The 24,145-nt window shown below is 30.8% G+C and overlaps 1 protein-coding gene across 1 annotated transcript in view; it reads left to right on the top strand.

Moving 5' to 3' along the window:
• The window catches only part of LOC115881181 (cell growth regulator with RING finger domain protein 1-like), an 82,891-nt gene extending 62,384 nt beyond the window's left edge, over nucleotides 1–20,507 (top strand). The window contains exons 3-7 of the mRNA XM_030898576.1: nucleotides 4,602–4,773; nucleotides 12,510–12,657; nucleotides 12,769–12,876; nucleotides 17,457–17,659; nucleotides 19,703–20,507. Of these exons, the coding sequence (XP_030754436.1) occupies nucleotides 4,602–4,773; nucleotides 12,510–12,657; nucleotides 12,769–12,876; nucleotides 17,457–17,659; nucleotides 19,703–19,922 (851 nt within the window). The 3' untranslated portion in view covers nucleotides 19,923–20,507. The remainder of the gene's footprint in view (nucleotides 1–4,601; nucleotides 4,774–12,509; nucleotides 12,658–12,768; nucleotides 12,877–17,456; nucleotides 17,660–19,702) is intronic.
• The last annotated feature ends 3,638 nt before the right edge of the window (nucleotides 20,508–24,145 follow it).

The raw sequence follows: 24,145 nt of genomic DNA, 5'->3' as shown, positions 1-24,145 counted from the left end.
ATTTCCTAAAATCGCTTTGTGTAGCTAATTCACTAACGTCGTTTAAACGAACCTTTGTGCTAATATTTATGTATCTAAAGCTGGAGGTATGAATTCACTCCTAAAATATCTAAAAACTTAATATATAATCTAACTGACACACCACTGACAATGACAAATAATTTATTTCTGGAGGTATTGTGTGTAGGTGTTTTTCAGGTATGTTTTAGTATTTAGTCGTTTTACACAAAGAAATAGCCATTAAGCACTATAAGAATACTTGATAACAAATCTACACCTTTCATTTAAAAAAAGAATCATCAAGATTGGTGAAGCGGTTTTGGCGGGATGAATGCAACAAAAAAAACCTTTGAGCTTTTATATATGTATGGATTAATTATTTTTCCAACATATTTTACTTTGCAAATTTTTATAAATATTCAGACTCGCCAATATCGTAGTCCACCGTGTCCAGCCTGTTTAGCCAAACGTTGGCCGATTCCTCTTCGGCGGCGCGTGGCGTCGTTACCTAAAGGTTGTCGCCCACTAGACCGCTGCGCGGCGCGGCGCTGGGAAGAGAATTTTTTCCGGCTGCGAAGGAACTGCGCCCACTATAGCGCGCTTTTGAAACGCGGCAACGCTATTTAGTTATAGTCGAAGTGTTTTTTACTTACTGTAGTTTAGTTTTTAAAGCAATGAGTTCAAGTACGGACGAAAGCGTATTTTTTGTGCTCTTCTAACAGAGGAAGAGGAAGAGGGGGTGAGGAAAAGTTTGGACTCATACGATTAACCAAAAAAGAAAGAAGTTTGGAGTATTTTACCATCTTTTTCCAGATTTAATAAAAGACAAAATCATTTTTTTCAGTATTACAAAATATAAAGGAAACATTTTACGCACTCCTTAATTGAGGGTTTTAGAAGAAAAAACACCGGGTATCATCATATTTTTTCAGAAGAGACAAATTACTAATATTTTTGATAATTCTTATTTATTCTGATGTGTATATTAGTTATGTAGTCAAAAAAACCCTGATCTTTTTTATATATTTAGGTAATTAGAATGTAAAAATTGGAGATTGTCACTTTTGTTAAAAAGTGGAGATTGCCAGTTTTGCCTCTACACCCCTCAATTATATTAAATCTTTGATAGAAAGGCATTTCGTCCATCTGTCTCTGGTGAGGGAAGACTAAAAAAAATATCATATTCCTTTATGAAAATCGATTTGCCTAATTTACCTTTAAAAATACAATTCTGCCATTGATACATATCACTAGTTCCTAGTCAAAAAGCCAACTGAAAAGACTCGAATGCAAAATTATTTCCCTTGTGAGTACGCACACTGCAACGCGCCGAAACGCGGGAGACGGAAAAAAGTTGCTAGAGAAGTCTTTCGACTTGTTGACGGAAACCCCGCGGCGCGACAACAGGTTACCCTGACCGATGGAAGAGTCTTGAATACGCTCATCCGCGCATAGGAACAAGTTGACTGCGTAGCGTATTGCGTTATTAATCGATTCTGAAATTTTCTATCTCATGTATAACATGTTACACAAGTTTATTATTTTAATCTTGATTTTAATAGATAAATATGTGAAATGCCACCTGAATATCTTCCGCCATGACATGTTTTTACTTTTTTGTTATGGTATAAAAAGATTTGTATAAACTTTATTCAATAACGTATATTTTCCTCCATTTGGTGATTTTTTAATTTTAAGCGAAAATTAAGTATAACAATTTAGGAAAAAGAAACACTGTAATATTTAAAAGAATAAGAAGAAATTAGTCTTATTTTGAAAGAAAGCTATAGAAAAAACTCTTTCTATAGAAAAAAGTCTTTATACTAACCAGAATCCGGTGACATATACGCGGTCTCACCGGAAACATTACTTATTACTTCACATAACTTGAAGAATATCTACTTGTAATAATGAACACTTCAGAAATACACCAGTAAAAACATTTATTATTTGAGATTAAAACTCGAATGAAATTATAAATATTAGTTACCTATGTTGTTATAGCTTTTATAGGCCTGTTTAACGACTTAATAAGTTACCTAGCAAAAAAATCCGTGCGCGTTCCTACCACTATTGTTACAGGTTAATTTTTTAAAGAAATATGTTACACAAATTAAAAACGCTAAACTTTTAATGGTACTACTTGTGCATTATTGGCCTTATAATGCAATTAGTTGGAATTATATCTTCTTTAAATATAATTAGACTTTTTAACGACTTTTAAGTTACCTAGAACAAAATCTGTGCACGTACCTACCACTATTGTTACAGGTTAATTCGTTAAACAAATGTGTTACATATTATTCGTGGTATTCGTGGTATTATATTGGAATCAGCTTGGCATTAGTGGGGCATTATATGAGAAATTTTGGTACTTAATTTGTATTTTTGGCATTATTTTGGCATTAGTATACAAACATTTGTCAGCGGTTTACTCCTTGTAGATAATCAAAAAGTTTTTAGATAAAACTTGCTTTTTATATCAGATCATTTATATGAAAAATTACATTAGATTTTTATTAAAGACGCTGGGTAATTAAAACATTGACTAATAAAGCTTGTCCACTTTAAATAAGGGGTTACGAAATATCCTCCTTGGAGTGTTTGGGTTATGGGGTGTATAATAAATTAATCCTTGTTTTATAGTAAAAACCATAAAACATTTATTTGTGAGTAAAATAATGCAATGGTTGGATATCTCTCCTTTATAATTAGGTGACTAAAAATACACTAAAATAATTAGAAAAAAATATTGTAATTATTTAGTATATACGTCAATATTAATTAATTGACTTTCTAGTCTATTTTATTTTATGTACAAATATATTATTAAATTTTAATCTAAACATTAAGTAATAAAACACTTTGTGCCCTCTTATATCGTAAGAGGTTACGAAATATACTCCTGGTTACACCCCTTACAGAAAACAGTGTAAGGGGTGCAAATAAATTGTATAATCACTGTTTTTTATAATAAAAACTATAAAACATTTCTTATTTGTGAGATTATAAAAACAAAACAATGCATTGGTTAAAATAAGTACATTCAATATGTATTGTATTAGACATTTATATGCCCAGTATATTTTTGTTTAACAAACCAATCAGGAAAAAATCCAAAACCTACCGTTATAGGAGGTATAAGATGATTAAACTTATATAATGACAACTACTTATCGGATAACAAATTACTTCTACTGTCAGCTACTGCCTAGGTAGAATATACCTAGAGTACCTACACCTACCTATGATGTAGGTAGATTAAAGCTTATTTTGACTTTACGTCTCACTTCGGTGTCACAAGCTGAATTTTTCAGGGATGGAAGTACAGTACATGATATGGGGACCCTTATTCCGAAAGTAGTACAAAAATTAGACCGGGTAAAGGGCACTATCATCAACAATCGATATATTAATACCACCGTATAGAGAAAACAAATACTTATTTTTTGGTCCAGTACACAATAAAGTCTTCGTAGGGAGTAATTTTTTATAATTATTTACAAAAAAACATTTCCATTAGCGCTTATGACCAAAAAAAACTTTAAACATGAATAACTCATTTCAATCATGCGAAAATTTGGTTTAAAAATAGCCTTTTTTTAATATAACTTTCATTTAACGAAAAACGAAGGCCTAAATGAAAAAAAGAAACAATTTAAAAGTTTCGCTTATGTCTTGACAAGGTATCAAAGCAAACCCCATATTTTTTGCTTTTAAACTAATAAAGATATATCAATAAACAATTAGTGATGTAATGGTTTTTGCGCGCGCTGGCCGACTGCCGCCGCTGCGCCGAGATTTCCTATACCCTTGTATATATGACGTCATGGTGTGGCAAATGTAGCATTTTAATTCGATTTGGGCTCCCTTATATAGGATAACAGAAACATTTTCAATGTTAAAAATAATGAATGAAAAAATCAACACCAATTTTAACTGCTTTCGTGGACGCGATGCAAAAGTTACAAGATGAGAACTATACTTATTAATGATATATCGCTTTCGTGTTGTCTAGACAGACTTAATATGCCTTATTAATAATTTTATTAATATATTTAGCGTTCCTAATCGATCTAAATATTCAGGATATATAGATATGTAAATCGAATATCGAATCTGCCTATATCCAGTGGATGTACTTGAACTTGTTTTTCCAAAAAAAAAACTTATTCATTTACCAAGACCTTATAACAAATCAAAGGCTACACGTGACAAGACTTCAATTAACTACATACATACGTTATTACATTCTTTTTTATTTATTTTCTATGAACCGAATCATATATAATTCACCTACTGTTGTACGTTTTGAATTTTAATCAAATTAAAAGTAACTGTTGTTAAATTATGGGACTTTTTAACATTAGATGCAATTGGTTTTTATTCTACAATAATTTTAGATATATGAAAATGAGATTACCAAGATTCTTTGTGACGAAAAATACCAAACCAAACTACAGAAACTATTTATACAAGACTTTTTGTAATTTTTTTGGGACCCATTTTTTATTACATTTTTTTTTAATTATTAGTAATAGTTAACAACATCGCTTAACAATAAATAATTAGTAATTATTTTTTTCTATTTGTTGTTTCAGAATTACAATGCAGCATGTCGAGTCAAGTAAGGTATCAAGTCCATGCCTACTGGGGTGTCAATATCAGAGAACTTCATATATTTTTGTGGAGGCCTTGGGCAGACATAAAGAACGCATGTGCTGGTGGTGATTTCTTGAGAGGCTATTATCAGTATTTAGGAATCCAACTAGAGTAAGAAATATTAGTATTTTTACTTAGCATTCATCGCAAAGTCGAATTTGTTACAACAACACACAATTTATGGCTATAGCCACCATATGATTGAAAAAGAACGGCATCCAGTTGGCTTAGAAATGAACATCGATGATATTCCCCATTTAATTTTAAATTTTACGTATAAAATGACAGCGATCTTCATTTCATAGCCATCGCTGACGCCGTTTTTTTTTCGATCACACGGTATATGGGTTATACAAATAGATATGTATTATGTATTATTATACCATACTGGCAAGCGAAACATTGGGTCGGCGTCTACATGTATAGGAGCGAATCGCTATGACAATCTACGAGTAGTAAGTCGGAGAGAGCAAAAATGCCAAGTATTTATTTGGGAAAATACTTGCTCTTCTGTCTTTATTTAGTACATCTTATTTTACTAAGCGTGTTGACCGTACTTTTCGTACACACGAAAGGCAGCACCCAAGGCCAGAAATACCTAGTATAGTAATAACATAAGTAATGACTAATGACTATATGACAATATTATTGTAACCCGACATATACAAGCAAAATGTAGCCAAACCGTTTGTTTATTTCCAGTTTAATTTTACTAAAGATCCTTTTTAAGATCCTTTTTTGGCGTAGTTTCAGGCTGTTCATAAAAACAGAAAATGGTTTAAATAATCACATACCTCTATTTATATCAATAGTATTTAGGAATTGTAGTATTTTGGAAAAGTTATAGAAATTTCCAAGGACACATTTTTCAGAAAAAGACACATACATAAGATGAAACTTAAAAATGTAAACAATGAACCAAAATGTAAACAAACAACCAAAAAAACTTAAAAAGAAAAAAAAAACAAAAAAAAATTAGAAAATTGAAATCAAAAAAAGGCTTTAACTTTTAAATAAACAACTGTGGTGTTGTCAAATTGGATTTTAAAAGCCGAAAACTGAGATGTCTATGATTTTTAAATTCCGAGTTATGTTATTATAGATTATTGATAACAGAAACAAACAATTATTATACAATATGAATCGTCCCTACAAGAGGGAAAACTTTTTTATTATTAACATTTTGAAAAAAATGCATCCTTTTATAAAAAGTTCGTTTCTTCTAAAATGGATTTTTTTTCCAAATTTCTATACAATTTTAGAGATAAATTAAAAAATATATGAAAATACCGCAGAAGGAAATATATTACCATTGAAACGTTTTTTGAAAACGACTTGAAAAAATTGACGTGATAAAACGACTTGAAAAAATCAACCATATTTTTTATTCTCAAAAACGGTATGGATTCGCCATTTTAGAGCAAGCAAAAATGTTTAAGCCAAAATATTTCTTAAAATGTTAATAACACATAATAGTCAAGATACGGCTCGGCTGCATGATTATGACGCTCATCATATTTTTAATCAAAACCTAATTTTACGTATATTTATGAGTAGGGGAATACACTTTAGGGGTTGTAACGGTTCAAAATTTTTCCTACTACTTTATACGGGTCTGGCAACAGTATGTCGGGCATGCATATGCATAGCTCTTATAATAAAAACTTAGGAGTTTTCGATAAGTGCAAACCTAAACCTTTTTTACAACGAAGACTAAAATTATTTTATATTTTAGAAAATTTGACATAGGATTTTGAACAGCTTGTATGGTTTAAGATTACGATATTTATTGCTGATTAAGTACAGACCAGTAATACTAAATACGTAGTATAGTTTTGATTTCAGGACATTTCTTGTATTTTTATTTTTTTTAAAAAGACTGAAAAATATTTTTTTATTTAGTAATATTTCTGGATCTTAGGATTATGAAGGCATCAGAAAGGAAGCCAAAAATGCAATAATGTACATGATGTTCCATTTAAAAAAATCATACCGATCCGATACACTCACACTTTTTTGAGCCACCCTGTAGAAGTTGAAATTATTTTCCTGAAATACATCCTTTAAGTTAGTTTAATACATACTTTAGGTTTGTCTTTATCCAAAATTCCTAAGTTTTTTATTACATGAGCTACAGATGCCCGAGGCATTGTTGCTGAACCCGCATAAAGTAGTAGGAAAAAACTCTGATTTTTTTGACAGTGTGCCAATCAAAATTATTGAAATACTGTTAAAATTATTAAATATTATAGGAGCTATGGATGCCCGACGTATTGTTGCCGAAACGTATAAAGTAGTAGGAAAAACTTTGAACCGTGGCAACCCCTAAAGTGTATTCCTTTATTCATAAATATAATATGTAAAAAATTAGGTTTTGATTAAAAATATGATGAGCGTAATAATCCTGCAGCCCCATCCTCTACTAACTTTTTCATCTTGTAAAGACGCTCCTGGGACACTATAGTCTATATTGCGTAGCGAAGAAACCATTATTGTTAATAACATTTTTATAAGTAAAGTGGAAACCTAGCCTTATTCGGTTTACATCTTATCTGTATATCTTGGGTACAATCGTTTTGTACAGGGTGTCCCACTAAGAATAGCTCTCGGCTATATCTCGGAAAGTATTAGCCGTAGCGGCTGCGGAAAAAAATATTTATAACTAAAGAGGCTATGGGAAATTGCTGGAAATTATTTTCAAGTTTGTAGAACGACCGCTAGGGGGCGCAACTGCAACAAAAAATAAGAAAATGGAGTTTTTACACAATTTTGCCTAGATAAGGTGTACTATAAGTAACAGCTTCATAATCTTCAGTAAATTTTGAATATTTTTTGTTAGAGCCATTTTCTCCTATCTACCAAAATAAACTGGTGGGGGAAGGTTAGATCTGTTTTTATTTGAATATTAATAACTCTGGACTGGATGATCGGAACCCAACAAGCAAGGGCTCGTTTAAAAGAGCGTTTCTGTACCATATAAACAATAATAATAAGCTTTTGAACGTAGACGCTAGGGGGCGTTCCCAACTAGCAAATATAGTTCCCAGTCCTTTTTAAAATGTCACTGCCCCTAAAGTATAGTTCCTGGGCCCACTCTGCCACTTAAAATGTTACTCTATAAGGGATAGTCACTTTGAAGTATATTTCGAGAGTGACCGGTTAGTGCCTACCTACAATAAAAGTGGAAAATAAACACCCTGATTGCAAGTCGCAAACATGTAATTTAAAGAAGTGGCTGGAACTACCCGAATCTTCAAATATGACACCATAAAAGACCAAAAACTTTATAGTAACTTTTCAAAGTAGCGGTTACTAACAAGTGCTACCATAATGCCTCCATTAAGTTTTTGTTACTTTATAGTAACAATTTAAGTTACGGGGTAGTCGCGGCCACAACACCTAGTTACTTCTAATTTATAGTAGCATTGAAAGTAGCAAAATGGTTACTGCTACCTTCCTAGGTCACTATAAAGTAGCCGTCGCTCATCCATTGCCACTAAAAAGTCACGGGGATCAAAAACGGCTACTTTATAGTGACTATAACTTAATATACCCTAATAAATGTACATGCCTCAGACTGCATCGTGTACTGCTCTGTTTTAGTGTTTGTTTACTAGCTTTTAAGCTTTATTAAAATTTTGTAAAATGCCTAAGGTGAATAAAAAGAAATTTAGGTATTCTAGTACTATATAGAAACACTAAAAAATGCACAGTAAGTATGCACAAGTAATGCACAGTATCAATGTTTACTAAAAAATTTAATGGCGTCCTATTCTGTTTAGCCGTCGCGTCTCCAAGTGGGAACTTCAAAGGACAAGGCGGAACGATATAGTGGCACCAATGGAATGTATAGTCGCCACCAGGGCCGTCGCTAGACTTTGGGCCGCCCGGTGCAAATTTTTAAATTGCCGCCCTTATATTATATATAATAAAAAAATAATTAAGTTAAAAAAATCTTTATTAAAAAATAGAAAATAGAAAGGTTAATGATAAATACACACATCCCATATGATCCTAAGAAATGGCCTCAAATTACCTTAGAAATGACAATCGATTAAATTTTATATGTAAAATTATATGAGGAATGTCATCGATCATAATTTCTGTTTTTTTTTCGATTATACGGGACTAGGATACTTACATAGAACACCTACATTTTCGCAAATTTTCACACACATTTTCACAAAGTCTAATTATAATGACAAATTCTCTATTTTTTTATAAACTATAGGGTGTGTCATTTCAATTAGCAGGGAAAATAACATTATATTTAGTTTCGACCCTATTACCAAGCAATTTTGACCGTCTATACCGGGTGTTTCTAAAAAGTGGCTCACTGCTATAACTTTTTTTAATTTTTCAGATAAAAAAACGAGATTTGGTACGTGAGTATATGACATAAATCAAGATTGATTGACGTATTCAATTGTTTTCGATCACGTCCTCTTTTACCGGAAATTACTACAACTTTTGATTTTTAAATGCCACCCTCCGTATTTTTTTACTTTATTTGATAGAAAATGGCACTTTGAATAGAATGAAATATCAGATGACATATTCGCATTTAGTTTATTTGAAATTGTAAAATGCGGTTCATAACGACAATTTGATTCGAAATACCAAGTTGAAAAAGAATCAATATAATCCAAAGAAGAAAAAATTCCAAAAAAAAATTCCAAATATGCTAATGAGTCGGCCTCGTTCCGTTTGAAAAATCGAGATATGATTAAAAATACGATTTGGGCATTTTTAACTGGCCAGGACAAGACACGAAAAACATTAAACGATCAAATCTATTTTTCCAATAAATTAAAAAAAATACCAGGGGTGCGATTTAAAAATCAAAAGTTGTACACACTTTTTACACACACTAAACAGTTGAATATGCCAATCAATCCTAATTTATGTCATATACTAATATACCAAATCTTGTTATTTCTTCTCTGAATATAAAAAAGTTATAGGGGTGAGCCACTTCTGACAAACATCCGATATACCAAGCAATTTAGACTATTTTATTATGTTAAAAATAAATAGAGAATAATTATAGTTAAAAATTGTTAGATTTTAAATACCACCCGGTATAGATTTATTATTATTATATATTATTATTACATAGATTATGGTTTTGTGTTATTGGAATAGTCTTACATATCCAATGAGCGAAAAAATGTACAGAACTGCATTTTCAAAAAGTAACTATAGCTATTTTTGTCTGTTATAGTATAACTTTGGTAGATATAAAAATATACTTCAACCCTGTTATGAAAAATATTAAATATTTTTAGAATGTGGCATCTATACTTTCAAAAATTAAAAAAATAAATAAATAAAAAAGTGCCTCCGACGGCCCTGCATAAGCTCCAATTAAGTGGCAATTTGGTGGCGCAGGGAACTTTCTTGGAAAAAATCACTTTATGGTTCCAAAAAATCGTTGACCATGTAGTTCCAAAAAAGTTATTGTTTCTATAAAGTCGCTTCTGGGTAGTTACAATTGCCACTTTATCAACCCGAAGATTTTAAAGGTCCAAACGGGTAGGGTTGGCCTAATATGTTATAGTTCCCGGTACTTTGTGGAATCATATGGAACTATAAAGTATTTTTCGGATTAAACGGCCATATTTTTTTCATGAATTTTTAGACGAACAGCCAAATGGCTCAAACATTATGCGTTTTTAAGCTAAATATACCTAGATTAAAGCTTCTTTCCTTAGTTATTTTGTTATTTCTGACGGTCGACTAATATTTTAAAGTTTGACCCCGGTTTCAAGCAAATTTTTATTATTTCTTAATCACTACATGAGTTTTTATTGCAAATAATATAATAATTTGAAATATTTTGAGAGGCGCTCGAAAATTTTGTTATATAAACCTACTATTTTATTCAGTAAAGTTGATTGCGTTCTGGAATTTACCTCAAAAAGGCGTTAAAATCGCACGGTAAATATCGAAAAAATAATAATGGCTTCCATAATTATTTTCCATCATGACATTTATTTTTATGAAATGTGAAATTGCTTGAAGAGGTCGCTGCAAATAAAGTTCAACTGTTTAACGAAAGTTCCATATGTCGGTAGATAACACTTGGCTGCCACGAACCCGCGACTAGGCAGCTTCGTACCGGATAAGTCGCATTCACCAGTAGGCTACTTTATAGTAACACATTATAGTAACTCTTTTAGTGGCAAAAACTACCCGAGACACTACCCGGCTACTCAAAATCTTTCCCCATTTTGGTCGCAGTTACGTAGCAGCTACGAATATACGACGTAGCCGCCGATGGTCACCGCCCACTTTGTAGTGGCTTTGATAGTAGCAGTTACGTATCTGTCACTATAAATGCTAGTTGGGTTGTCTTACAATTTAACAAAAATTGCGCGTTTTTTCAAAAAAAAATTAAATGCAATAGTATGTGTAATTTTAGCTCATAGTAAAGAGTAGTAAAAGCTTAAAAAGTCAGCGAAAACCGCATCTTGATATCTTCTTTCAAACCGAAGATATTAGACTTACTTTTACAACACGGTATCAGTAGCCCTCTTGATTATGCCCATTCTAACCTAAAAATAAGATAGAAACAGTTAGTTTTTTTTTAAATCGACGATATACCAGAATATCATAATATCAGATGTATTAATATCTAATAATTAAGATATTAATAATAGTGAACAAGAAACGATGATTCAGTGAAGTCATGGTAGGCTTTGGAAAAAAGTTGCTTTTGACGTAATAGTATAAACGTCAAATTGTTATTAGATCAACATTTTGATAGTCTTAGTAGCGTTTTTTATCTTTTGATTGCTTTTTCAAAATGCCACCAACTTCAACTACTTCAAATAATAAAGGCATTTTGAAAAAGCATTTAAAAGATAAAAAAACGCTGCTAAGACTATCAAAATGTTGATCTAATAACAATTTATACTACGCTTATACTATAACGCGAAAAGCAACTTTTTTCCAAAGCCTACCATGACTTCACTGAATCATAGTTTCTTGTTCACTATTATTAATATCTTAATTATTAGATATTAATACATCTGGTATTACGGTATTCTGGTATTTCGTCGATTTTAAAATAAACTAACTGTTTCTATCTTATTTTTTTTTAATGGACCTAATCAAGGGGGGTACTGATGCTGTATTGTAAAAATAAGGTTATTAAGGGCTTATTTTTTGGTATTTATTATAATATTGCTAATATCTTCGGTTTGAAAGAAGATATCAAGATGCGGTTTTCGCTGACTTTTTAAGCTTTTACTACTCTTTACTACCAGCTAAAATAGCACATACTATCGTATTTAATTTTTTTGAAAAAACGCGCCATGTTTGTTAAATTGTAAGAAAGCGCCCCCTAGCGTCTACGTTCAAAACCTTATTAATATTGTGGTATAATATAGAGTAAGAAACGCTCTTTTAAACGAGCTCTCGTTTGTTGGATTCTGATCATCCAGTCCGGAGTTATTAACATTTAAATAAAAATAGATCTAACCTTCCCCACCACTTTATTTTAGCAGATATGGCAAAATGCTTCTAACAAAAAAAAATCCAAAATTTACTGAAGATTATGAAGCTATTATTTATAGTACCCATTATGTAGGCAAAATTCTGTAAAAAATCTATTTTCTTATTTTCCATAGCAGTTGCGGCCGTTTTACAAACTTGAAAATAATTTCCAGCAATTTCTCATAGCCCCTTTAGTTATAAATATTTTTTGCCGTAAGCTAATACTTGCCAAGATACAGCCGAGAGCTATTCTTACTGGGACACCCGGTACAGTAAGTTTTTCTTTATATTATTTGTCTGACATATAGCATAAAAATATTTTTGTTATTACTTATTGACCGTTTCAGGAGGAAGCCCCATCCAGACCAACTCATGACGTTGACCTACAACAATCAGAAATGTTTAGACCTAGGAACGCCTCCTAGACTTTGTTATCCCCTAGTAATTTTTCTAATACGTAATGACATAGATGAAAACGTCCATCCAGATGAAACCGTAAGTAGATCGATGATTTCATGTAACTAATCGATTATGTACTATATGGTACTATGTACTGTGCTATTTGTTCCTACTGGATTTCTTATGCTTGTTTATTTTATCTTTCAGGTGGCTCTCATCAATGTTGTGCACATAAAAGATTCAGTATGTACGCTGCCCACGAGTATTCTGGGCCAATATCTCAAGCAAGCCAATGGTCAGTTATCTTGTCTAAAGGTAAATGTTATGAACAATAAAAACGATTATCTACATCTAATAAAAATTAATAAATAATATAATTTCCTCTTGTGAAGGTTAAATAACATGGTTCAGTAAATGTATCAATCCGCACTGTTGAGATGAGAAATATAAACAATTAATCAATATTAAATTTAATGATACGAGTGTATTACTTTAATCAAAGCAACAAGAACAGGTTTGAATGCATTCATACATATAAATATGTTCCTATTAATACCGTATGATCGAATAAAAACGGTGTCAGCGATGGCTATAAAATTAAGAGCGCTGTCATTTTATACAGGGGCGCTATTCTGTACAATCGTCGGTATCGGCAAGTTACCGACAGCTATCGGTACGTACGGCCAATGAGCGTCGTGTTGATTGTTGTTGTCATAGTTACCGATCGGCCCTATGACAGATATCGCAAATTTGTACCGACGACTCTCGGTATCTCTACCGTGAGGTTGACAAGGGCACGGTAGAGATACCGATTTTCGTCGGTACAAATTTGCGATATCTGCCATAGGACCGATCGGTAACTATGACAACAACAATTAACACATTTTTACTATATACAAATACGTATCGAGAGCTGTCGTAACTTACCGATACCGACGATTTTACAGAATAGCGCCCCAGGGTGAGTTTTCTATGATATTCTCATTGGGTATCTTGGTAACTGCTGGAGCTAAAAAGTCGGTTAAATGGCGAAAGAATTGCAGGTTTGTGAGGAAAACCCTATGCGCCTTTAGGATTTTTGAAAAGGTTTATAGCTTACTAGATATTTCGAAAAAATCAAATTTCGGCTATTTAAAAATAAGCTTAATAGATATTTCGAAAAAATCAAATTTCGGCTATTTAAAAATATTTCCTAATTCCATTATAATCTATTTTAGACAAAAAGTTCCATTCCATTAAAAAAATAAATTTTGTTTTTTTTAATGGAAATCATAGTTGGCTATGGCTTTATAAAAAGCGCCATTTTTAAGCTTTTCAACGATATAAGCTATAATATGTTTTTTTTGAAAAATTACTGAGTTACAGCAAGGTTACAGCCAATTCTTTTCTTTTTTAAACAATTTCACTTAGTTAGCTATGGAATCAACTAAAATCGTCGTCGTTGTTCTGAGAGATGCCAAACTGTCATATCCAGACAAAAATATTTTATCGAGACGCAACTAAATTGTAAATATGAATTTTTCAAATGAAGAAAAGCGTATAGGATTATTGGTGACTATGTAGCTGACTAATATGTTGACTGGTGACATTTGACTGAAATGACAAATTTGTGTGTGTTAACTTTTTATTTTTTCCAGCTAATCATAAATTTTTCTAGAAAAATACAATAAAATACCCTCTGTTGAATCTTTGCTACAAAAACATTTTAAATTTATTAGTTCAGACTAATAGATATTAGTTAACGTGTGAGCGTATAATTTTTGTCAATGTACCTATTATTTTTTTGTGTGATGTATAATTTTTGTCAATTATGGTAGGTATGTATTGACTATTTAGATTTTAAATATCTTGAGAACCACTCGTAGCGATTTTTACCAAGAGACCCTTTTTACGTAAAAAATGACGGAAACGTATATTTTTATATATACAGGGTGGCGCACCTCATTCGCCTTGGTTGATTATACGAAAACGGAAAGATGTAGAAACAAAATATTTTATGGGTATATGTGGGGAGGCAATATGCACAATTTAAAATTATTTTGAAATGTACAGGGTACAGAACTAAGATCCATACCAAAATTATATTTTTTCTTATGGAACATCCGGTATTTTATTTCATTTTTGGATTCTTGGACCCAAAAAAAGGCATTTATTTTAAGGGTTAGATATGTTTAAAATCTTTGGTTTATGAGATATTTAAAGATATTTAAATATGCATGTTAGAAGAGAATAGATTATTAACACCCTGTACATTACTTTTCAGAATTAATTCTTGTGCTGAGTTTAAAGGTAAAGAAATAAACTTTACTGAAAAATGTTATTGCTTCCTTAAATTTATACGGGGTACCAACAATTGGTGATCTATTTTAAGGATATATTTTACATAAAAACTTTGTTATTCCAAATGCAACACCCTGTATTTTTTTAAATAAATCGAAGCAGATTCAAATGCTCTTTCAAACTGTATTTATTTATCTCAGATTTTGAATAAAAAGCGATTGGCTAAAATTGCAATCAAGATGGCTTGTATCGCCATGGCAATTTTCTAGTGACAGTAACTATTTTCAAAATCGAAATTAGTCTATAGATTTTATTTAAATTTATACCAGTTTACTTTTATTTAAATTACCTACAATAGCTTAATAAATAATATTTATTAATATGTATTTATTATTCAAACAAGAAAAACGAAGAAGTGGTTCTTTGTTTTATTTTACGATAACTTGTAGATATATGGATTTTCTATAAAAGAGCCAATTACGGCAAATTCAATTTCTTCACTTCCAACGACAGGTTTCTGCCTAATAGGTTTTTTATAACTACACTACCAACTCTGTGAAATAGGAAATAGGCCAAGTAGTTTTTCAAAGGAACACTTATCAGGAAGATTCCTATCTGGATATCTTTGAGCATAAGCTCTTGAGGCCAAGAAAATAATTTTCCTCACAAAATAAAATCACTAGTAACATATCCATTCGTTCCGCCAGCAGATACGGCTTTATTTTTCTTCGTAAAATAAAGAATACTTACTTATTATCTTATTAAACTATTGTGGGTAAATTTTAGTAAACTGTTTAAATAATAATGTCCATAAACTAATGTCGATTTTGAAAATAGTTACTAACTGTCACTAGAAAATTGCCATGGTGATACCAGCCACCTTGATTGCCATTTTATTTAAAATCGCTTTTTATTAAAAATCTGAGATAGATAGGTATAGGAATCCTTAATATAGTTTGAAAGAGTATTTGAATCTGTTTCGATTTGTTTAAAAAAATACAGGGTGTTGCATTTGAAATAACAAAGTTTTTATGTGAAATAAATCCTTAAAATAGATCACCAATTTTTGGTACCCCTGTATAAATTTAAGGAAGCAATAACATTTTTCAGTAAAGTTTATTTCTTTACCTTTAACCTCAGCACAAGAATTAATTCTATAAAGTAATGTACAGGGTGTTAATAATCAATTCTTTTGTAGCATGCATATTCAAATATCTTTAAATATCTCAAAAACCAAAGATTTTAAACATATTCAACCCTTATAATAAAAGCCTTTTTTGGGCCCAAGAATCCAAAAATGAAATAAAATACCGGGTGTTCCATAAGAAAAAATATAACTTTGGTATGGATCTTAGTTCTGAGACACCCTGTATATTTGAAAATAATTTTCAATTGTGCACATTGCCTCCCCACATATACCCATAAAATATTTTATTTCTACATCTTTCCGTTTTCTTATAATCAACCGAGGCGAATGAGGTGCGCCACCCTGTATATATATATAGATAGGTACTCACTAGTATAATACAGGTACGAACGAAAAGTTATTCCTCTGCAAAACAGTTAAAAAATATGTGCGCCCCCTACAAGTAGGAGTCATACTGACATCAAAATCAAATTTCTTATCTTATGTCAAAAAACATTCAGGCACCTATTTTCATTTGAATATCGGCTTTAGCTCAGAAAAGCTTTCAAAAAAAATCTCTGTTGGCTCTTTTCACCGAACCCTGACTTTGACATTCAGTTTTAAAATCCGGACATTCAAGGCAATGAAATTCGTATTAAAACCAAAAAAAAAACGAAAATTACAAAAAAAAGGTTGAAATCATATTGACAATATTGGCATTGAAATCCAAATTCCTTATATGAAAAAACACCCACACATCAATTTTTATCCAAATATTGGCTATAATTCCGAAATTGCTTGGTAAAAACCGATATAAAAATGAAACTTGTATACCCTGTATCTCCGAAACGAAGCATTTTTGGACATAAAATTTATATGAACATTTTTACTTATTTTTAACTGCAAAATATTCTGCCGAAGTTTCTCTAATACAATTTAGACCACCCTGTATACTGTAAACTTATAAATATACAAATTTAATAAGCAGAGTGTAGGAGGTAGGAGGTATCAGCATTGCTAGGCTTCGATACGCACCGCCATCGCCATGAAGTTCCAGGAGAATAAACATGCCTTGAAAAAGTAGTGCCTTTTTTGTTCCTGAAAATATGAAGAAAAATGCAATATTTTCAACAATTTTATTTGCAATAAATCCTCATAGGCGTATGGTCGAAATGTTCTACCAGTTAAAACCACTTCCATTTATTTAAGCACATTATTTTATTATTTTTATTTTATTTAATTATTATTTGTTCCTTCCTCTATCTCATAAAAACAGTACACAAAAATTGTTTTTCATTGATACCTGTCAGTGATTTTCTTGAAACCTAAATTTATAATTCCGGAATTCCTAATAAAATCTCTTGTTAATTGAGGAAGTTATCAAGGTGACCATCCAAACCGCATTTTACATCTCGGTAACAAACATTTTAAATCTAAGATACGTACGTCAATATAAAACAGATTTTGTATTTTTGAGTCTTTGTTGCAGCAACTGTATTTGGCTACAGGAAATTCAGGCAACTATGAAGGTCAGCTGCCGCTCGCCGTCGCAGAGCCTGTGGAAGGAGGACCCAGTTCCGTAGGTTCCTTTTGTCCGAATAATGAAGATTCCACATTTTGGAACAGTTCGGGGGAGCAGCTGTGCGTGGTGTGTCAGACTTATCCCCTATCCAGAGCACTCTTGCCTTGCAGGTTAGAAAGAACTATTTCTTAAAACGTTACTACTATTTTAAATATAAAAATTTGAAAATTATAAATATGAAATTTTCTTGGATCTAGGCGATTTTAAAATTAGTTGCATAGAATTTCATTTAGAGTACAGGGTCCGGCAACAGTGTGTCGGGCATCTGTAGCTTCTATAATAAAAAAAGTTAGGAATTTTGTTTAAGTGCAAACCCAAACTATGTATTAGGATTCAGGGAAATATTTTAACTTCTACAGGGTGGCTCAAAAAAGTGTCAGCGGGTCGGGATGATTTTTTTTAAATGACACCCTGTATATTATTGCATTTTTGGCTTCTTTGATCATTTTACGTAATCCTAAGATATTATTAAATATATTTTGATAGTTTCAAAGATATTAATAAATAAATAAGAAAACATATTTTTTTCAGCCTTTTTAAAAAAAATATTAAAAATACAAGAAATGTCTTCTTCAAAACTATATTAGGTATTTACTGTAGTGGGTCTGTACTTACTTTGGTACAAATATCATAATCCTAAACCATACAGGGTGTTCAAAATTGTATGCCACACTTTCTAAAATATAAAATAATTTGTATAAACCTTGTATATTATTTCTCTGCTAGATGGAAAATGAAAAAATAAACATTTTTGTATTTAAAGTATGCCAAAATTTTGAACGGGTTTTCGGATATTCGTGGTATTATACCGTATGATCGAAAAAAAACGGCGTCCAGTTGGCTGGGAAATGACGATCGATGACATTTTCCCATATAAATTTACATATAAAAAGACAGCGATCTTCATTTCATAGCCATCGCTGACGCCGTTTTTATTCGATCATACGGTATTACATAATATGAGGTTTTCAACAGTATTTTTTTTTCAAAGCCACCTAATGCTTTTTGTCTAGTATTTTACCGTTGAAAGATCCATAATGGTAATAAAACCGCGAAAATTTGCAAAACTGCTAAAAATTTTGAAATACAAAAAATGTTCATTGTTTAATCCTCCTTCTAACAAAGAAATAATATACAGGGTGTTCCAGTTGAAAAAAAAACGAAGATAAATTATCTTATATTTTACAAAGTTTGGCATAGAATTTTGAACAACCCGTATGGTTTAAGGTTACGATATTTATCGCAAAACAAGTACTAAGACCAACTATGGTAAATACCTAATATAGTTTTAATTTCGGGACATTTCTTGTATATTTAATAATCTTTTAAAAAAAGGATGAACATTTTTTTTATTCATTTACTAATATCTTCGAAACTATCAAAACATGTTTAATAAAATCATAGGATTATGTAAAGTGATCAAAAAGGAAGCCAATAATGCAATTATATACACGGTGTTCTATTTTAAAAAAATTATCCCAATAAAAAACTCACTTTTTTTAGCCTTCCTGAAGAAGTTAAATATTTTTCTGAAATACATTCTAATATACACTTTAGGTTTGCACATAACAAGGTTCCTAACTTTTGTATTATGGAGCTAGATGCCCGACGCACTAATAGCGGACCCTGTATACAGTATGTCCCTGGATCGCCATTGCAAGAGGAAACACTTTTTTTATTATTAAAATAAAACGCCTTTCTATGATAGTAATATCATTTTTAGGTTTTCATTTGATAAATGGTTATTATTAATTTTGATTAATGTCATATTTTTTGCTGTTTTATTATGTTACGGATTACAATGTTACGGAAACGGTTTACATTATGGTTATACATTTTGTACCTCTTTAATATTTTAAGATAGATATTGGACGTTAATCCGAATAAATTATATCCATCTACCAAAGAATGAAAACAAAATTATATTATCATAGAACGCGTTTAGATTTTTGGGATTTCCAACTTTTATGAAAATTCAACTATTTTTTTTTATTTTTATTTACACTAGATTGAGGCATTGATGACATTAGGCACTCAAGATTCAAATTTAAAATGCTAATACTGTCATTTGCGTCGGTGGCTAAAATTTTAAATATCATGCTATATTTGACGAGCTGTTTGTTTTTAGAAATAATTATATTTATGCCTTATAGACACACCTGTATCTGTGCCAGTTGTTTCAACAAGTTGGAAAGATGTCCAATGTGCAGGGGTCCTATCAAGAGCTACTTTTGCATCAGGGGTGAAGAATATATGAACACAAAAGATACGGCTCCAAAAAACGATGAAGTGCCACCGACTAGGCGTCGGTGGTATCAAGCAGTGCAGCATTGGGACGATCGACTCATCGATTTTCTCGGATTTTCCAGATGAAAATCTCTAGTGACTTGTTTTTTTTTGTCTAAATAATTCCGCCATTTGTGGATATTCGGGTTCTGAGGGAGGTCAGATAGGTACATACAACCAAAATACTGACGTGACGTCATATATGACAGACAGACTTTCTGTGGCAGCATATATTTAAAATAACTATTTTTCCTCCTATTTTTTATTACTTCTCGTGATAGTTTCCTAGTTTTGACTTATTTATATATATTTTAAATATTATTAGTTATACAGGGTGTTTCAAAACAAGTACGAACACGTTTAAGAGGCGGTGCCCTGTTAAAAATAAAGATTGGTGGTTTATTATAAACATGTTGGGCCAGAAGTCAACCATTAGGTACATATTGCGATACAAGATGGCGAAAAATATTTTTTTTTAATTTTTGTTTAAAAACATAAAGCAATTTAATATTGAAATATATGTGGTATATTACTACTACGAAAACACACTATCTGGATATTTTTTCACCTATTTTAAAATGAGCGGAATGGGTTGAAATCAGGGTTGGCATGATTTAAATCAAATGATTTAAATCATGATTTAAATCGTGATTTAAATCAAGTGATTTTTTAAATTTTAATCATGTGATTTAAATCAAAAAAATATTTATATTGAAACTTTATATTAAATCAAAAAATAACTGTAAAAGTTATAAAAATGTGTCTTAGAAAACTAGAAAAAATATTTCTATAACAGATATAACAGATAATAAATCGAAAAATAATTGTAAATGTTATAAAAATATATAAAAATATCTATTCATCAATGTTGGACCGATTTTTGAAGTAATTTCGTGTGAATCCATTAGACTGCTAAACACAGGGATTTATTTTAAAATTTATGTATAAGTGACAAGAATTCGCTGTTCGAATACATATCATTCGCAAAGTCTAGTGCAGAACTATATAGGTTCTTCTGATATAGAGACAATTTTTATTACCGAGAATCTATAATCGTTGTCACAAAAAATGTTGATTTTTTTTGAAGCGGTTGAATGGTTTCCAAATTCTTACCGACATTTTGATCTGCAGTAAGTACTTTATACTTTGGCATTAGATATAATACATACTAATTTCATTTTCGACTTGACTATTTCCGAACAATAGTGTATTGTTTTATTAGGAGTAAAAATTATACTTTTTTGACGATGCTGTACCTGTGAAGGACCCTTCCAACGTTACAGGGAGGCACAAAAATTACATTTTTACTCCGAATAGAACATACTATTTATTTAAAACATTACAAATAATTTTCTAATCAATTTCAAACATTGCAAATAATATGAACAGTAATCAAGCAACAATTTTGTACACTCCTTGAATTTTACATTTAATATCAGTTTAATAGTATATTTTTGTACTTTTGTGCTTAGGCGTAACAGTGCTTTTCTTTTATGCCTAGGCGTTAAAATGACAAAAGTTAATATTTTTGAGATGTTTGAAAAAAAATCCTTTTGATCTGAAGTTAGCGACTTTTTTTGTAGAATAAATTAGTGACCGATGTGGAAAAATTACACGCGCCGTAGATTTGTTAATGTTATCGGTATTGGGCAGAGTTATAAAGATTTAGCCATTTAGGATAGGACTTTAATTGGAAATAAGTTCTAGTCATTTGGAAATCAGATTTAAATATTGATTTGAATTAAAATCATAAAAATCTGATTTAAATCAAAAAAATCTTTTTTTTTATTTTTTTTTTTAAAATCATGATTTTTTCCAACCCTGGTTGAAATAGACCACCCGAATTATTCTTGGCAACTAAACACTAAATTTCTTCAACGACCTGGAAAAATACATTTTGATAGCTTAGTATATTTAGAATCTTTTCATTTTCCCCCAATTTGTCGGGTAAGCGTTTTTTCAAAATTAATTTAACATAATAATAGGGGTGGTTTTTGTCATCCTATCCCAACTACCTTAAAAAGGTAAAAAAATATGCAGATAATGTATTTGAACTACGGTCATATTTCTATAAAATATTCCTATTAAATATTAATAATGTACCTACCGCCATTCTTTTTTAAGATAAGTATTGGTATCCAGATGTGCAATTTTCAGCATAATTTTGACATGAACAAATTTTTCTTTACGTATAGAATTACTAATCAACTACAACAGTATTGTCTTGGGTATGAAGATAATATGATCTCGTTTTTTAATTATAAATAGTTAAGTGAATGTCAGATATTAAAAGAAATAGTTAGAAATGTGTATGACTCAAAAAGAACCCAATATCACAAATATGTCCAATTAATACTAAAATACGAGCAGATGAAAAACTCTTGAAATAAAAAGTATTAAGTGTAAAAAAGTACAGCCCTTTATAAATCTTAGAAAATCTAATATTTTTTGGTTTATGTTTAGATATTTCTTAAACCTTTGAATTTCAGAATTCTGAATCAATGAATTCCAGGTCTTGTACAACTAGCCTTTAAAAATAATAATTTATTGTATACGGCTTAGTTCAGAATAATGTAGATAATATAGCCATTTCATTTTCTTTTTAGTATTTAATAAAAAAATTCTATATATTTTGATAACTACTGATCAGTATGTGAATAAGTATTTTTCTTTAGCAATATTTTGAATTTCATTAGCAGTTTTAAGATTGCAGAAAAATCTAGCTATATATTTTATTAATGCAAAAATAATCCGTATTAAATAATATATTGTATTTTGAAAAGTGTTCTAGATATTATTGAACATAAATTCATATATATTTTATTGTTATGTATCCTAGATTTGTAACATTTCCTGTGACAGTCACAGACTGTGTAATGTACATAATTCTGTTTTTAAAATCCGACATCACATTATATTTTTTGTGATAATATAGTATTCGATTTTAATCGGTTTTTGGTTCCTCAACTCACACAACAAATTTTTGGATTAGTTGAAAAATATCGATAAAAAATCTACACAAATAATGATATAGAGGATATCGCGAATAATGTGGACCAAATAATTAAAACAGTATCAGTTATTTCATGAATATAAAAATATATGTATTTTCTATTTTTGTTATTTTTAACTTTATTTAAGAATAGTACACTCCGAGAGAACCCTAAAATGGACTTGTCCACATAATTCAAGACGCCCTGTATATTGTCCCTTACGTAGACATCACGCAAAACACCATTGAACGTATATTATCATTTATACCTTTTTTCCAAGTTAATGTGTCTAAATGAAAATTATATTTATTTTTCTGCTGTACTTAAATTACCGTACCTATGATTATTTGCTTTGAATTGAATTGGGAAAACCTCATAAAAACTGTAGAACATTAAAATGACTCATCTCACTTAAACAAAGAGGTGTTTTAGTATTATTTGTGTATAATGCGTTTTATATATAATGTAACTAGAACAAAGGTATGTACGCGTGTCTATGTTGACGTTTTTCTCGTAAATTAACTGTTTCCAAATATAAGACGGCTTAGTCACAGGTTTTCTGAATAATTACAGTCTAATTGGTAACGGTATTATTTTGTTTCTATTGAAAAGATTATTGACATTTTTGAAAAATTTTGTTAAAAGTTTGGTAACATTTATTTTCTTTAATATGATTGTGTATTTAATTTATTTTTTGTATGTATATTTTCGAGTTTGATGTTAATCATTTGGTGATCCCATGGGACATTCTGATAGCGTGTCCCGTTTTAGAAAATATAACTTCAGTAGTAACTTTTCGTAAACAGACGACGCCACTGGATTCTACGTAAAAAGTTCTACAATAAACAGTCTTAATTCTACAATAAACTTCTCGATACCTTTCACAATAACAGAGATACGGGGAGTGTCCCAAATTACAAAATATTCAAAAAGACCCTGTAGCTCAGAAACGAAGAGAGCTATAAACGTTTTGTTTACTGCATCTCCCGTTTAACAAAAAAGTGGGATAGGTTTGTGCAAATCGCACCCATCTATCTTCACTAATAACGGAGTACTGTACACCCTGTACAGCGCCACTGATTGGCTCATTCTATTTTTTGCATTAATTTCTGTTTCACAAGGTTGTTTTTTTTTCGGTTTAAATTTGTTTTTAAGAAAACAAATAAAATTTAGAATATTTCCATTTGGTAGAACTCTGTGTAGGTAAAGTACGTCTACTGGATCTGTGTCTATGAAAGGAATGTGTACAAAAAACATTTAAATAAATAGCAATATATTTTATAAATCGCTATCTAAATAGAAACTAGAGAGGGTTCA

The sequence above is a fragment of the Sitophilus oryzae genome, unplaced genomic scaffold (genome assembly GCF_002938485.1).
Source record: "Sitophilus oryzae breed Bouriz unplaced genomic scaffold, Soryzae_2.0 scaffold_1701_pilon_pilon, whole genome shotgun sequence".
Taxonomy (NCBI): domain Eukaryota; kingdom Metazoa; phylum Arthropoda; class Insecta; order Coleoptera; family Curculionidae; genus Sitophilus; species Sitophilus oryzae.
This window is presented reverse-complemented; position numbering and strand designations above follow the sequence as displayed.